Source organism: Dendrobates tinctorius, unplaced genomic scaffold (genome assembly GCF_039654945.1).
Source record: "Dendrobates tinctorius isolate UK_male_01 unplaced genomic scaffold, ASM3965494v1 ptg000014l, whole genome shotgun sequence".
Classification (NCBI taxonomy): domain Eukaryota; kingdom Metazoa; phylum Chordata; class Amphibia; order Anura; family Dendrobatidae; genus Dendrobates; species Dendrobates tinctorius.
In genome coordinates this window covers 4,059,298-4,078,115 of record NW_027361682.1, presented here as the reverse complement: position 1 = coordinate 4,078,115, position 18,818 = coordinate 4,059,298, and the positions used below count along the sequence as shown (strand labels likewise).

General features: G+C 43.4%; 1 protein-coding gene across 1 annotated transcript in view; it reads right to left on the bottom strand.

Annotated features, from left to right (window-relative positions):
* Positions 1-10,964: 10,964 nt before the first annotated feature.
* The window catches only part of LOC141070491 (uncharacterized), a 170,972-nt gene continuing 163,118 nt past the window's right edge, over positions 10,965-18,818 (bottom strand). The window contains exons 14-15 of the mRNA XM_073559492.1: positions 12,730-12,826; positions 10,965-12,233 (exon numbers count right to left, since the gene is read on the bottom strand). Coding sequence (XP_073415593.1) covers positions 11,291-12,233; positions 12,730-12,826 — 1,040 coding nt within the window. The 3' untranslated portion in view covers positions 10,965-11,290. The remainder of the gene's footprint in view (positions 12,234-12,729; positions 12,827-18,818) is intronic.

The window sequence follows — 18,818 nt, the reverse complement described above, 5'->3', positions numbered from 1 at the left end:
ATGCCTTGGCTTCAACGTCACAATCCTACTATTGACTGGGTCACGGGGGAGATCATTCAGTGGGGTTGTATGGCTAATGGTCTATGTTGTAACTTGACAACTCTTGTCACCCCAGTAAAATCTGTGTCAGTGTCGTCTGTCGATCTGGAAGGTATTCCGGAGTACCTGAAAGATTTTGAAGACGTATTTTCTGAAAGTGAGGCTGAGGCGCTACCACCACATAGACCCTTTGATTGTGCCATTAATCTAGTCCCTGGAGCCAAGTTACCCAAGGCTCGCCTGTTCAATTTGTCCGGGCCCGAACGTCTAGCCATGAAGGAGTACATTACCGAGAGTCTCCGCAAATGGCATATTAGGCCTTCTGTTTCACCTGTGGCAGCGGGCTTCTTTTTTGTTAAGAAAAAAGATGGTGGTTTGCGGCCGTGCCTCGACTTTCGGGAATTAAACAAAATTACTGTGAAAAATACATACCCTCTCCCTCTAATTCCTGATCTATGTAACCAACTCACCGGGGCCAAGTGGTTCTCTAAACTGGATTTACGTGGGGCATATAACCTTATAAGAGTCCGGGAAGGGGACGAATGGAAAACAGCATTCCTGACGACTGAAGGGCTGTTCGAAAACTTGGTTATGCCCTTTGGTCTCAAGAACGCTCCTGCTGTTTTTCAGAATTTTATTAATGCAATTTTCTCTGATTTAATTGGTCGTTTTGTGGTTATCTATTTGGATGACATTCTGGTGTACTCGGTGGACAGTCAATCTCACTTGCACCATTTGCGGATGGTTCTCATGAGAGTGAGGGAGAATCATTTGTATGCCAAGTTGGAAAAATGCTCATTTTTCATGCAAGAAGTATCCTTTCTGGGGTTGATTTTATCAGGGGAGAGGTTCCGCATGGATCCTAAGAAGGTCCAGGCTGTTACGGAGTGGGTGCAGCCTCATGACTTCAAAGGGTTGCAGCGATTTTTGGGCTTTGACAACTTTTATAGGAAATTTATTAAGGGCTTCTCGCAGGTGGTAAAGCCTCTAACGGACCTCACTCTCAAGGGAGCTGATGTAAAAAATTGGTCTGTAGCTGCAAAAAATTCTTTCATGACATTAAAAAAGTGCTTTTCTTCAGCCCCTGTATTGGTACAACTCGACCCGTCAAGACCTTTTGTCGTGAAGGATGACGCCTCGGAAGTAGGGGGGGGCAGTTTTGTCTCAGGGCCCTCCTACCCTTACTAATCTGAGGCCTTGCGCCTTCTTCTCTAAAAAATTTTCCTCTACCGAGAGAAATTATGATGTCGGCAATAGAGAGTTGTTGGCGGTAAAGTTGGCTTTTGAAGAATGGAGGCATTTCCTGGAGTGGGCTGTTCATCCCATTACAGTCATCACTGATCACAAAATTTTGGCCTATATCGAGTCTGCCAAGAGATTGACCCCCAGATAGGCTCTGTGGGCGCTTTTTTTTTTCTCAATTTCAGTTTACCATGACATTCCGCCCGGGATCTAAAAACATCAAGGCGGATGCCTTATCCCGACACTTTGATTCGGTGTCCCCACCAGAACCTCCCTCCTCCATTCTTCAGCCAGGAGTAGTGGTGGCCGAAATCTCATCTGAGTTACAGAGAGGGATTTTGGAGGCCCAGGCTCGGGCTCTTGGTGGTAAACCCCCGGGTAAATTGTTTGTACCGGAACGTTTCCGTCTCGGACTTATGCAGGAATTTCACGATTCTGTGATGAGTGCTCATCCTGGGACTGCAGCTACCCGGGGAGGGGCAATTGCAAGGGATTTCTGGTGGCCCTCTATGGTAACAGATATTAAAAAGTTTGTGACTGCATGTGGGGGGTGTGCGCTTGTTCTAAAAGTTCTCAGGTCCGGCCGGCCGGGGAATTGGTGCCTTTGCCAATTCCGGATAGACCATGGACACATTTGTCCATAGATTTTATCACAAATCTTCCTCCTTCCAGGGGCAACTCGGTGATTTGGGTGGTGGTGGATAGGTTTTCAAAACAAGCTCACTTTGTACCTCTCCCCGCGTTACCATCTGCTGAAACCCTGGCCCGCTTATTTATGCAGCATATAATTAGGTTGCATGGAGTGCCTATGAATGTGGTGTCAGACAGAGGGGTACAGTTTGTAGCCAGGTTCTGGAGGGCTTTTTGCAAAAAGCTGGGGATTTCGTTGTCCTTCTCCTCTGCCTACCACCCAGAGTCTAATGGACAGATGGAGCACACGAACCAATCGTTGGAGCAGATTCTGAGATGCTTGACCTCTTCCAGGCAGGAGGACTGGTGTGGTATTGCCCATGGCAGAGTTTGCATTCAACAGTCGTGTGAGTCAATCTACTGGGAAGTCTCCCTTTCAGGTCAACTATGGGTTTAACCCACATTTTGGAGAGTTTTCCCGCATGGATTCAGGTTGTCCGGGTGCTGAGGATGTGATACAACGTCTTAGAATTCTTTGGAGGGAGGTTCAGAGGAATATTTCCAAGGCCCAGGAAAACTATAAGCGGTTTGCTGACAGGAGGAGGGGGCCAGGTCCAGCATTTGCAGTAGAGAAGAAGGTGTGGCTATCCACCCGCAATATCAAGCTTAAGATACCAGCTATAAAGCTGGGCCCCAAGTTTATTGGCCCATACAAAGTTGTGGAGGTTGTTAACCCAGTAGCCTACCGACTGCAGCTGCCCACCTCCTTTAAAATTTCTTCCACAGGTCCCTGTTAAAGCCTGTGGGGACGGTGAGAGAGGATCCCTCATCAAATGCTCCGCCAGTGCTGGTAGAGGGGCAGCTGGAGTATGAAGTAGGGCTCATTGTTGACTCCCGGTGGGTGCGTCGGAGACTCCAGTATCTGATACACTGGAAGTGGTACTCTCTGGAGGATCGGTCATGGGTTCCGGCCAGTTCGGTGCATGCCGATCGTCTGGTGTGGGCTTTCCACGCCACATACCCAGACAAGCCTGGGGGTCCAGTGGCCCCCCGTTAAGAGGGGGATAATGTCATGGTTTGAACAGGGTTCTTGCCCTGCACTCACAGGGTTAAGTGTTCGTGGCCTCTTTCTGGATCTGGGAGGAGTATTTATACTCACTCTTTACCAGGGTTCTCTGTCAGCTATACTGTTGTTCTGGTGTGTCTGACCCCTGGTGTGCGTGTATTCTGCGTTGCTTGTTTGCTTCCCGTGTATGACCCGGCCTGTTCCCTCACTCTGTACTCCGTCTCTCGCTTTGGTACTATTGTCTTCTCCGGTTCTGACCTCCTGGCTTGGCTATCGTTACTCCGTTACAGTTTGTCCCTATTGTACCGTCTGGTAATTGCCCGTTCTGGTTTTCTGACCTATTGCTACGTCCTGACTATCCATTCTGTCTAACCCTTTGGTACTGTATTGCTATCTTGTGCTTTGACCCTGGCTTCATCTGGTTTCTGTCTCTGTCTATGCCCCTTGGTAACATTGTCCTGTAGTTACCTTTCTAGGAGTTTCCCTGCAGCTCCTAGATCTGTGGAGCTTAGGCCACGCCCCCAGCAGTCATGTGCTTCAGGTCCTGATACTCTGAAGCACGCATCGTCACCGCTGCTGCCCTGCTCCACAGGTATCTTTGAGCACTGTCTTTGTACTCAGGACACCCGCACTGGCTCAGTGAGCAAGTGCAGTGCGGGGCTCTTGACAGCTCTCCACCTCCTGTCGCCTCCAGCTCAAAAATATCTACAGAATCCGTCCCTTCCTCAATCTACTAAACTACTTGTGCATGCCCTCATCATCTCCCGCCTCGACTACTGCAATATCCTTTTCTGTGGCCTCCCTGCTAACACCCTTGCACCTCTCCAGTCCATCCTCAACTCTGCCGCTCCACTAATTCATCTCTCTCCTCGCTACTCCTCCGCTTCTCCCCTCTGCAAATCTCTTCACTGGCTCCCACTCCCTCAGCGTATCCAATTCAAATTACTAATACTGACCTACAAGGCCATCTACAACCTGTCTCCTCCATACCTCTCTTCACTAATCTCCCGATACTTCCCCTCACGTAATCTCCGGTCCTTCCAAGACCTCCTTCTCTCCTCCGCACTTATTCGCTCCTCGCCCAACCGCCTCCAAAACTTCTCCCGAATAGCCCCCATCCTCTGGAATTCCCTGCCCCAACACGTCTGGCTATCATCCACACTCGGATCCTTCTGACGGAACCTGAAAACCCACCTCTTCAGGATAGCCTACAGCCTGCAATGACCCCCGCTGCCTCCTCACCACTACTGGAGCTACCGCCTCATAATCACTGGAGCTGCTGCAACCCCCCAACCTACTGTCTCCTTCCCCACCATCCTGTAGCATGTAAGCCCGAAAGGGCAGGCTCCTCTCTCCCCTCTATATCAGTCTGTGATTGTTAGTTTGTTTACTGTAAGTGATATCTGTAATTCGTATGTAACCCCTTCTCATGTACAGCACCATGGAATCAGTAGTGCTATATAAATAAATAATAAGCGCTAAACAGAAATATTCAACTCTGTGCACAGTTCACACTAAATAGGCTGCAGCTTCCACAAACAGATGGCTCAACTTTCCCAGCTGACCCGTTCAATCTCCATTCAGAGAGAGACTCGGCACATCTATTGCTCAACTACAGCATCACCTTTCTATATGCCAAATAACAAATGATAATAAAAACATGAGCTTGCTATGCAATAGACAAACTCTAATACAGGACCGCTGACATAAAAATAAAAAAGAGTTACACTGTCAGGAAATAGCAAAACAAGCATAATTTTATTTTAAAAATGTAAAATTTGATATTTCATCATGCCGATAAAAAATGAACTATGCATATTTGGTAACACCATAATTGTACTGACCTAGAAAGTCATGAACATAGTCAAAACAAAATGTAAAAAAAATTGGCAGAAATGTATTTCTTTAGTTTTTTCACCATTTCAGTGCACTTGGAATTTGTTTATCAGTTCTCCAGAAAATGTAGTAAAATGAATTATGCCAATCAAAACTAATATGCATTATGTAAAAAGCATGCCCTATACGACTGTGTCAACAACAGAAACATAAAAAAAATTCCGAACGTAAGGGAGGAGAGAAGGAAAGCACAAAAATGAAAACTAGCCACAACAAAATCGGTTAAAGACGGTATGCAACTTTGGTAAGGTTATAGATTGGAACAGCTCTGTGTTAAGGCACATAGCGAGTAAATGTTAGCAAAGCCCTGCTGATTCAACTGCACTACCTGCACTGCTCAAAATCTCCTTTAACATTAAAGGGAAGCTGTCAGAAGGATCAACCCTCCTAAGCCGTCTATATGGGCATGTAGGTAATGCCAGGAAGTTAAAGCTTGGGCGGACATGCGTATTCCAAATGGACAATGACCCAAAGCATACTGCCAAAATGATAAAGTGGCTGAAGGATAACAAAGTCAATGTTTTGGCGTGGCCATCACAAAGCCCTGATCTCAATCCTATTGAAAATTTATAGGCAAAGCTGAAAAGGAAGGTGCCAGCAAGGCGACCTACAAATCTGGATCAGTTACACCAGTTTTGTCAGGAGGAATGGGCCCAAATTCTGACCAACTATTGTAAGAAGCTTGTGGAAGGAGATCCCAAACGTTTGACCCAAGTCATTCAGTTTAAGGGCAATGGTACCAAATACTAATGAAATGGATGTAAACTTTTGACTTTGCAGTAAGTAATAAAAATGCCTTAAACATTATTCTGGCATTTGGCAAATGTTAATAATTATGGTAATCCTAACTGACCTAAAACGAGAATGGTTTATTCTGATTTCATGTCAGATATTGAGATAAACTGTAAGGAGAAGCAACAGTGGACCCTCTGGGTCACGGTACCGGGATCCCTCGGGCGAGCTGGTCAGGTGGTGCCGACCCCTATACAGGGACCGTTAGGAGCAGGCCCGAAGGAGTCGGATACCGCGACAGCTGATACCAAGAGGGGCGGCTCATGTGCGGATGAGACAAACAAGGCAGAGGGTCAGGAGCGACTGGAGTCAGGAGTGACCGGAGTCAGGAGCGACCGGAGTCAGGAGCGACCGGAGTCAGGAGCGATCGAAGTCAGGAGCGACAGGAGTCAGGAGCGACAGGAGTCAGGAGCGACAGGAGTCAGGAGTAACCGGAGTCAGGAGTGACCGGAGTCAGGAGCGACAGGAGTCAGGAGTGACCAGACGGGGCCAGAGTACAGTACGGAAGGCACAAGATAATCAGGCGCCTCCATGAGGGAGGAGCCGCCTGATATACCCTGTGCTGGAGCTTGATTGGTAATTGCTCCACAGGGCTGGTGCAGAAGGAGTTAAGTGAGGGGAAGTGCGCACGCCAGTGGCCTAAGGCGCATGCCCGGGACAGGAGCAGAGGAGAAAGCCTTGTGCAGAGCTGCAGGATGGGAGACCGGGGGTGCCGCGCGGCGGCTAGAGCGGTGAGCAGGGAGCCGGGGGGGGGAACCAGGGAGCAGGAGCAGGCAGAGCGGGATTCGGCATGACAGGTGACGCCGGCCCCAACCTGACAGGCGCCGCTCGTACCGACCTGACATAACCATGCATATGTGTCTTTTTATATAGTGTATGTAAACTTTTAGTTTCAATTGTATGTGACTAAATGTCTTATTCCAGAGAAATCCACGTTTTTCTTAATATGTAAATGAGTTGTTAAGATCTATGAGCCGGCCATAGATCACCCTGAGAATCTGCCTCCAGAATATATTTTATATAAAATATACCATTTCCACTGTGAGGGAAATAGATCAGGAAAGTAAAAATATTAAATATGTTTCCCAACTTACAACTTTGCGGGATGGCTTTTTTCTGTTTCATCAGAACTGTCCCACAGTGTCTGAAGCATGGACCATAAAGTCATGGTTGCTCTTTCACACATCAGGTTTTCGCCGTCAGGCGCGATCCGGCGCTTTTGACAGAAACCGGATCCGGCGAAATGCAATGCCGGATCCGGTTTCCCCCCCATTTACTTGCATTTGCGCCGGATGGCCATGCGTTTCATCCGGTTTTCGCCGGATCTGGCAATGTGTCGCGATCCGGCGTCTGGAAAAAACGGCTACTGTAACGTTTTTTGTCTCCGGCGAAAAAGCCGGACACGCCAGATCCGGCGCGTCCGGCTTTTTCACACAATGAAAGCCTATGAGCGCCGCAATGCGCCTGATCCGGCGAAAGCCGGATCCGGTGGCCGGATCCGGTTTTTTTGGTCTGAGCATGCTCAGTAGCTCTGCCCACAAGACATATATAAAAGCAAGACAGTGGGACCCACAGCCACACCCAACATGCCACCCAAGAAAGCAACCAAGCGCAGCAGGAGAAGGCAGGAGACCACTGCAGCACCATCAGCACCACCACCACCCCAAATGGAGCAGCAAATGGAACATGCTGAGGAGGGGAGGCCAGCAGCAGATGAGAGACGGTAATTATCAAATCCCCCATTCCTCCAAACTAGGGCTATTGAATATCAAGATATTCATTGGCCCTTTGTTTCTCTTTATTCAACAGCCGCCCAATAGATGCAGCAGCAGCAGCAGCAGCAATGGCAGCAGCTGGAACACCACCCACAGGCATGGAGTGTGGCCACCAGGAAGACAGCACATCATCTTCTGGGAGCCCTCCCTCGCATCGTCAGCGTTTGACGGTAAGTTTTTATTTCCAAAATCCATCATCTCTGTAATATATGTCTATTCATTGCCTTTTATTTCAAAACAGGATTCACAAGATGAAGAGGAGCTCCCAGAAGAAGAAGGAAGGGGTGGACAGACACTTGGAGTGGGCTCACAATTGGTAAGTTTTTTGCATCAAACGCAGAAACACAACATCACACTACACACAACACATAGAAAACAATGTTTTGCAGACCACACACAGCAAACAAATGCCTACATCCAAAGACATAACATTTTTTGTTTTCTTCTCTAGTCTTCCCAATCTGGTGCTCGGCCAAGAGGTCCTCGCAGTGCCTCCCAGGGTCGTCGGCGACAGAAACGCGGCGGTCACCAGCGTGTAAGTATAAATATTTTTGCTTTGTTTTTTTGCACTTTTTATTTCATTTCTTTTGTGGAGGCTAATTATGTTATTTTTGTCTTTTTCTTTAACAGCCTTCACAGCGTGCTCCCGACTCTGACGGTGAGGATGGAGGACTCGATGTGGACCACCTCATCGATCTCGTCAGAGAAAGGGAGCCGCTCTGGAATATGGCTGACCGCCGCCACGCTGACCTTATCGTTACCCGACGACTCTGGGAGGAAATCAGTTCGCTCCTTGTGGGCCGCTGGGAGGACCTCGATGTTCGGGCCCAGATTAAAGAGCGTAAGTATATACAGTACCGGTTGCTTGATGTAAACCAGTGTTTCCCGAACTCCAGTCCTCGTGGTCCCCACGGATCATGTGTTCAGGATTTCTATTTACTATGGAAATCCTGAAAACATGACCCCTGGGGACCATGAGGACTGGAGTTTGTGAAACACTGATGTTGTATATTAACCACTCCTTTCTCGTTTCAGGGAACAGAATTGTGAATCGGTGGCGGTCTGTGAGGGATCGTTTCAAGAAGGAGTTCAATAAAGAGATGCGGGCCCCGAGTGGATCTGGAGGACGCAGGAGCAAGTACAAATACGCACAAGCCCTGTCGTTCCTCCGGGAAACAATGGTCACTAGAAGGTAAATATTACACACCACATGTGAAAAAAAATGTTAGATGTAACTTTTTTTTTTCAGCCAGGGCCATACCATGTCAGTATTTTAATTGTTTTTTTTTCTCTTTATTCCACAGCACGGTGAGCAGCACTCGGGAGCCTGCACGATTGGACCCTTCTGAGGCGATCCCTGAGGAGACCGGCACCGAGGGACACTTTGACCGCCCCGGTACATCTGCACCTTCCCAGCCTTCCCACACATTCGACCCATCTGTCCCATCCACCAGCACAGGAGCATCGTGGCCGCCTACATTACATGAAGCTGCTGGTGAGGAGATCGCTTTCCCTTTACCCCACCCTTCTGCCCCTGCCACCTCTAGTACACCTGCGGGTACTGGGCGACAGCGGCAGAGGGGTCAGGAAAAGAGTTATGCGCCAGAGTTCTTGCATCTGAATGCATCTTTCCAGAACTGTCTAAAAGTCTTGTCAGAGCAAATCTCCGCAGGCTTTCAGCAGATCAACTCCAGCATTCTGGAGGTGAAGACACTTCTGCAAACCATGCATTCAGAAGCAAGATCTTCGCCAAACCACACCTTTTTCAGGTCTGTTGTGGAGCGCATGGCAACACTATCTCCTACCCAGCAGATGCATGTAATGCATTCGTGCCACGGTGCTCTACAGCAGGTTACCTCCCAACCTCCACCTCCCACCACTGTAGTTCCTCCACCTGCACCCCCTCCAGCCACTTTCCATCCTCCCCCTCCTATTACATCTGCACCCCCTCCAGCCACTTTCCATCCTCCCCCTCCTATTACATCTGCACCCCCTCCAGCCACTTTCCATCCTCCCCCTCCTATTACATACCAGCAACCTCACCAGTACCAGCAACCTCCCCAGTACCAGACATCTCCCCACTTCCAGCAACCTGCCCCGTACCAAACTCCTTCCCCGTACCAAACTCCTTCCCCATACAACTTTCCATCAACATCATCTGCTCCTACAGTCCCTGCCCAACCCTCCACTCCACCGCCCACCACCTCTTCTGCCTCCCACATGTCCACCCATTCTGTAGCTTTTTCCACACCATCACCTCTAACTGTTCCTTCCCCACCACGATCCCAGTCCTCTCTCCACACTCCCATTGTCGAAGTGTCCCGCAGCCCCTCCAGCAGTATTTCCACCCCACACTACACCGAGTTATAATGTTTTTTTTGTAATAAAAATGCCCATTTGGTTGGTTTCAAACCTTTATTAAAAAAGTTTTTTTAACTTTAAAAACAGTTTACACAAAAAAAAATATTTTAAATAAAAGTTAAATTATTGTTTACACTGGTTGTCTGTCATTTCTTTCTGCGGCGAAATATGTTTAAAAAAAAGGTTAAATACAGGGTATTTAAAAGGTAAAAAGGTATTCAAAACCAGGTATATAACTGTGGGTAAATTTTAGCTTTTTGCCACAGTTGTGTTCCTGGTTGTGTTTGAAGCAAAGTATTTCACCTGAAAAGTTGTGTTTATTGTTGGTGATTTCCTAACAATGTACACAACTTTTGTTAAAAGGTGAAATACTTTGCATAAAACACAACCAGGTACACACCTGTGGCCTAAAGCTAAAAATAGTAAGACCATGACAAGATAGCCAACTTTGGTTGGCAAAGGTATATACTGTTGGTCCAGAAGGTACACAAGTTTGGTTAGGGCACAAATCTTTCACACTCTGTCATCCTGCCAGTGTACTCTGCCTTGAGGTGACATAAAGTATAGTGCAAAATTGTCCCTCATTACTGAAACCGTCACAGAACTTCTAGTGGTAATATTTCCAATGACAACATCCATCTTCGCCAGTAACTTGCTCTTCTCTCCAACCTGCACTTTCTTCTCTACAACCTGTCAAAGAAGGGCTGTAGGAACATGCTATATATAGTTTTCCAGTAGCCAATCCCGTTCGGAAGGCCACAAGGGTCAATTTTAAAAACCGGATCCGGCGTAATCCGTCGAAAAACTGATAGAAAAACGGATGAACCGGATGAGACGGATCCGGTTTTGTCTGTCAAGAACAAGACGGATCCGGCAGAAAACCGGATCCGGCACATCAGGTTTTACAAAACATTTGCCGGATCCGGCATTCTGGCACGACGCCGGATCACGCCTGACGCCGAAAACCTGATGTGTGAAAGTAGCCTAAGTCTGATGTGGAAGATAGTGAATATCTTTAAGATTAACTAGACAGGAGATTTCTAGGTGTCCTAATATTTCTACTTATGTAGTGTATATGCTATTGCCTCTACAGTACAGAATGTAGATCTGAAATATTTTACTCACTTCTATTCTTCAAAAATTAAGAGATCTGGTTTTTGTTTATTTGTTGCGCAAGATCATATTACTGGCCAATACAAATGTTCCTAGAGTCACCCGCATCTTCCTCTAATAAGCTAGTATTAACTCTAAAATAATTCTTTTTCATGAAAAAATAATTAGTTCAGCTAGAAGATCACCCTGCAGCATAATGTGCCAAATATTAGAGAGATTATGCTGCAAATTTTATTGTTGATAAATGGAGGACCATCGTGAACCTTACAAAGGAGAATGAAAATATTTTTTTTATACATTATAAACCCATAATTGGATGATCAACAAGAACTTATTTATGCTTTAAACATTTTCCACATCCTAAACACAAAAATTGCTACTCTGTGTGAATTTTCTCATGTCTTAAAAGATTAGGTTTCTTTGTAAAACCTTTCCCACATTCTAAACATGAAAATGGCTTCTCCCCTGTGTGACTTATCTGATGTTTAGCAAAATCAGATTTCTTAGAAAAACATTTCCCACATTCTGAACATGAAAAGGACTTCTTCCCTGTGTGAGTTTTCTGATGTTGAACAAGATTTGCTTTCTCATTGAAACATTTCTCACACTCCGAACATGAAAATGGCTTCATTCCTGTGTGAATTCTTAGATGTGTAACAAGATTTGATTTCTGATTAAAGTATTTCACACATTCTGAACATGAAAATGGCTTCTCTCCTGTGTGTGTTCTCTGATGTCTAACAAGATCTGTCATTCGAATAAAACATTTCCCACATTCAAAACATAAAAACAGCTTCTTCCCTGAGTGTGTTCTTCGATGTCTAGCAAGATCAGATTTCTGAGAACAGCATTTCCCACATTCTGAACATGAAAATGGCTTCTCCCCTGTGTGAGTTCTCTGATGTATAACAAGATATGATTTGTGATTAAAACATTTCCCACATTCTAAACAGGAATATGGCTTCTCCCCTGTGTGAATTCTCTGATGCGTAACAAAATTTGATCTCTGATTAAAACATTTCCCGCATTCTAAACATGAATATGGCTTCTTTCTTGTGTGATCTCTTTGATATTCACCATTATTTCTGCGATTTTTATTTTGCGTAACAGTTTGTGATGAATCATTAGATAGATCTTTACTATGTTTGGTTGGAGGTGTATCTGGGGTCGTGGCATTTTTTCCATGTGTATATGGTGTGATAACATGATCACCTGAAAATATCATATATCCCTCTGCGCTCCCGATACAGTCATCTGCCAAAAATGAAACCATTATTATTATACAATAACAGTGATGTGGAAGTGCATTCATTCTAGTATGTTATTACATATCTCATAATACTTCTGCATTAAAATAGCTATACAATTTGCCGTAAAACTAAATTTTCAATAGATTAACATAGTAAGATACAATATATGATACAATATTGTAACTGTAAGATACAATAAGACAAAGGCAGCAACAGAAGACCTTGTAATTCAGGCAGAATTGCCAGCGGCTTCCTTCTGACCTTCATCATACCTCATCCCCTGCTTAGTTGTCCATCTGGCTGACTTCAATGTATGACCTAACTCAATCTTTTGACCATGTTGTACTGATGGACTGTAAATTTAGTCTTCAAAGGCCAACAACTTTATTAGTATTGACCTTGGAGAAATTCCGATTTACGTGGGCCTAAAAAAGGTACACAATTGTCTTTTTCAATCCAAAATACTGGGGAGAACTTATTCTCAGCCAGGTTTTGTGTGAGCCACTTATTACTGAAGTCCTTTCTACTTTTTTGGGGGGGAAACCCAGAACGCTCAAGTTTTTACTCTTGAGTGTGATCCTCCATTTTCTCAAGATGCTGCTTTGTCTCTTCACCCAAGCATTCTTCTTCCTCAATTACATTTTTGGTGGTATTATAATTGCCTGAAACATAGACATTTTTTCTGTCATCTCAGCTATTATTTCTCATCTCTTGCCAAAATCATGCTGATGATCACTTTTTCTTCTAGCCTCCTAATTGACCCGACATATCCTTCAATGTTGAATTATATTTGTTGATTGCTCTTAAAATGTATTGTAGTGGGTATTTGATAATTATTTTGTTTTTTTCACAAGTGATTCATTTTTCATGGTATTATACCCTTCAGCTTTGTTTATAGACTTAAAGAGTAACTAAAAAAATGTTTTTAAATGAAAGTGAGTGTCACAAGCTCCTTTTTTCACAAGTCAAATTTCACATCAGTAAAGGTCACATAAAAATCAAAAACCTGCTGCAGGTGCTGGATTTATGGATGTCTACCTACATACCTGACTTTTCTTATTGCATCCTTTTTGGGAAGGGTGGCTAAAAATTTATTTAAAAAAATACAGGAAAAAAATCTAGATATGCAACTGTTAGTGTCACCAGTTTTACAAGTCCAATTCAACACCTGTGTATGGCACTCCAATATACAAAGTCAATTCTAACTTTCCTGCAACCTGAGGCGAAAATTAAAATGGCACCACCTCCTGCAAGAAAACTTAAACAAGGAGGGACTAGATCCAATTCCACTACTATTTTTCTTTATCTGTATTCATTTTGTGGTAAAATTGACCTGTGAACATTGTGGCAAATCAGGATCCATTATGTCTTCTCAGTCCCCATTTGTATGCCCTAAATCTGTCATGTAGCACTTTTACACAGAAACCTCTCTACACATTCCATTTGCCTGAGAACCTGAATAAAAACCAGGCACCTAGACACATCTATCTCTAAATCCCACAAACAGTTGCTTGCTTCTTGGCATAAAGCACTTTCTCAGGGGTGTATATAAACCCCACAAACATTTCATTAAAGCGGAATCTCTGACTAGACACTGTGTGTGCTGTAATGATTCTCTGAGCTCGTACATCACAACAGCTCTAATCTGGCCTTGCACATCAGCACTGGTGGGCCTGTTGTGCCCACAGTAAATTTGGTGCCCAAACAGGGATAGGACAAGAACTATTCAAATATGGACCACTTTGATTCTCCATGTCATTGCAGGGAAGGAGACTAATGATGTAGGGGTTTATTACAATGTTTATATTTTTAAAAACGTTCAAAGCAGTTAAAACTGGTTTGAATCACTGACTGGTAACCAACTTACAATTTTACTTAAAAAAATGCTTTGTCCCAATTAATTTGCACAGCACTGTATATACACAAAGCACTGATGATCACTATACACAGGTACTGGACCCTGCATATCACCATTATTACCTCATAGTATACACACACAATACTGATCACTATACACAGGTACTGGACCCTGTATATCACCGTTATTACCTCATATAGTATATACACACACAATATTGATCACTATACACAGGTACTGGACTCCATATACCACCATATTTACCTCATATAATATATACACACAGCACTGATCACTATACACAGGTACTGGACCCCATATATCACCATAATTACCTCATATACTATATACACACAGTACTGATCATTATACACAGGTACTGGACCCTGCATATCACCATTATTACCTCATAGTATATACACATACACAATACTGATCACTATACACAGGTACTGGACCCCATATATCACCATAATTACCTCATATTATATACACACAGCACTGATCACTATACACAGGTACTGGACCCCATATATCACCATAATTACCTCATATACTATATACACACAGTACTGATCATTATACACAGGTACTGGACCCTGCATATCACCATTATTACCTCATAGTATATACACATACACAATACTGATCACTATACACAGGTACTGGACCCCATATATCACCATAATTACCTCATATTATATACACACAGTACTGATCACTATACACAGGTACTGGACCCTGTATATCACCATTATTACCTCATACTATGTACACACAGCACTGATCACTATACACAGGTACTGGACCCCATATATCACCATAATTACCTCATATTATATACACACAGTACTGATCACTATACAAAGGTACTGGACCCTGTATATCACCATTATTACCTCATACTATGTACACACAGCACTGATCACTATACACAGGTACTGTACCCTGTATATCACCATTATTACCTCATATACAATATACACACAATACTGATCACTATATACAGGTACTGGACCCTGTATATCACCATTATTACCTCATATACTATATACACACACAATACTGATCACTATATACAGGTACTGGACCCTGTATATCACCATTATTACCTCATATACTATATACACACAATACTGATCACTATACACAGGTACTGGACCCTGTATATCACCATTATTACCTCATAGTATATACACACACAATACTGATCACTATATACAGGTACTGGACCCTGTATATCACCATTATTACCTCATATACTATACACACAATACTGATCACTATACACAGGTACTGGACCCTGTATATCACAATTATTACCTCATAGTATATACACAATACTGATCACTATATACAGGTACTGGACCCCATATATCACCATTATTACCTCATATACTATAGACACACACAATACTGATCACTATACACAGGTACTGGACCCCATATATCACCATTATTACCTCATATACCATATACACACAATACTGATCATTATACACAGGTACTGGACCCTGATTGCCCTCCCCCGAATCATATGTAGGGGGGGGTCACATGGGTACACAAACACTGTCAGGTCTTGTTTTTATATGCATTAAAGTTCATTATATCCTTTTTATGGTGATCTGAGTAATAAAGGGTTAAGGTCACAGGTTAAGCTGTGGGGGCACGAGCTGTCTGTCATCTGTTTGTTTATAGTTCTCTTGGCGCCTTTTTTCCTCCCAGCTGATTGGAGGATTGGAATTTGACCGGGAAAAATCTCCATATAAATAAACAGCTGTTGCCCGTTTTTCCTCACTCTGTGAGGAAGAAAGAAATTTCCCTCCCTCCCTCTTTATTTTCCTGTCGCGATGTTTTATTTGAGGGAAAAGTCACCCAGATGTCTGGGTGGACTGGTGGTTTGGTGGTTCATATTTATTGGTACATGGTATTTTTATTTAATTTATTGGTATTTATTATGAACCTTTTTATGTCACCGTAAATAAACATCGCGGCCAATGTTAATCCACAACTATTGTGTCTGAGTCGTTTTATCTTAGTTATTTTAATTGGTTTTATAGTCCAAAAGTGTTTTGTGTTCCCATGTATATCACCATTATTACCTCATATACTATATACACACACAATACTGATCACTATACACAGGTACTGGACCCTGTATATAACCATTATTACCTCATATACAATATACACACAGTACTGATCACTATACACAGGTACTGGACCCTGTATATCACCATTATTACCTCATATACTATATACACACACAATATTGATCATTATACACAGGTACTGGACCCTGTATATCACCATTATTACCTCATATACTATATACACACAATACTGATCACTATACACAGGTACTGGACCCTGTATATCACCATTATTACCTCATATACTATACACACAATACTGATCACTATACACAGGTACTGGACCCTGTATATCACCATTATTACCTCATAGTATATACACACAATACTGATCACTATACACAGGTACTGGACCCTGTATATCACCATTATTACCTCACAGTATATACACACAATACTGATCACTATATACAGGTACTGGACCCTGTATATCACCATTATTACCTCATATACTATACACACAATACTGATCACTATACACAGGTACTGGACCCTGTATATCACCATTATTACCTCATATACTATATACACACAGCACTGATCACTATATACAGGTACTGGACCCTGTATATCACCATTATTACCTCATATTCTATAGACACAAACAATACTGATCACTATACACAGGTATTGGACCCCATATATCACTATTATTACCTCATATACCATATACACACACAATACTGATCATTATACACAGGTACTGGACCCCATATATCACCATTATTACCTCATATACTATATACACACAGCACTGATCACTATATACAGGTACTGGACCCTGTATATCACCATTATTACCTCATATACCATATACACACAATACTGATCATTATACACAGGTACTGGACCCTGATTGCCCTCCCTCGAATCATATGTAGGGGGGGTCACATGGGTACACAAACACTGTCAGGTCTTGTTTTTATATGCATTAAAGTTCATTATATTCTCTTTATGGTGATCTGAGTAATAAAGGGTTAAGGTCACAGGTTAAGCTGTGGGGGCACGAGCTGTCTGTCATCTGTTTGTTTATAGTTCTCTTGGTGCCTTTTTTCCTCCCAGCTGATTGGAGGATTGGAATTTGACCGGGAAAAATCTCCATATAAATAAACAGCTGTTGCCCGTTTTTCCTCACTCTGTGAGGAAGAAAGAAATTTCCCTCCCTCCCTCTTTATTTTCCTGTCGCGATGTTTTATTTGAGGGGAAAGTCACCCAGATGTCTGGGTGGACTGGTGGTTTGGTGGTTCATATTTATTGGTACATGGTATTTTTATTTAATTTATTGGTATTTATTATGAACCTTTTTATGTCACCGTAAATAAACATCGCGGCCAATGTTAATCCACAACTATTGTGTCTGAGTCGTTTTATCTTAGTTATTTTAATTGGTTTTATAGTCCAAATGTGTTTTGTGTTCCCATGTATATCACCATTATTACCTCATATACTATATACACACAATACTGATCACTATACACAGGTACTGGACCCTGTATATCACCATTATTACCTCATATACTATACACACAATACTGATCACTATACACAGGTACTGGACCCTGTATATCACCATCATTACCTCATAGTATATACACACAATACTGATCACTATACACAGGTACTGGACCCCATATATCACCATTATTACCTCATATACGATATACACACAGTACTGATCACTATACACAGGTACTGGACCCTGTATATCACCATCATTACCTCATAGTATATACACACAGTACTGATCACTATACACAGGTACTGGACGCCATATATCACCATTATTACCTCATATACGATATACACACAGTACTGATCACTATACACAGGTACTGGACCCTGTATATCACCATTATTACCTCATATACTATATACACACACAATATTGATCATTATACACAGGTACTGGACCCTGTATATCACCATTATTACCTCATAGTATATACACACAATACTGATCACTATACACAGGTACTGGACCCTGTATATCACCATTATTACCTCATATACGATATACACACAGTACTGATCACTATACACAGGTACTGGACCCTGTATATCACCATCATTACCTCATAGTATATACACACAATACTGATCACTATACACAGGTACTGGACGCCATATATCACCATTATTACCTCATATACGATATACACACAGTACTGATCACTATACACAGGTACTGGACCCTGTATATCACCATTATTACCTCATATACTATATACACACACAATATTGATCATTATACACAGGTACTGGACCCTGTATATCAGGGGTCCCCAACCGCCGGTCCGCGGCCCAGCACCGGGCCGTTGCAGTGCCCTTGCCGTTCCGCGGACACAAGGGGAGCCGGGGGGCGGTGCAGCAGCTGATACTCACCCTGCATCCCGCGGCGGCTTCATCCAGCGGCGGCTTCTTCCAGCGCTGAGCGGTCACGTGCTACCGCTCATTTAAGGTCATGAATATGGACGCCACTCATCTCCCATAGGCGTGGCGTCCATATTCATGGACCTTAATGAGCGGTAGCACGTGACCGCTCCGCACAGGAAGAAGCTGAAGCGCCGCGAGATGCAGGGACGTGCAGCGACGGGAAGGAAGTTCAGCGACGTGAGGGTAAGTATGATGGGGAGGATGGGGGAG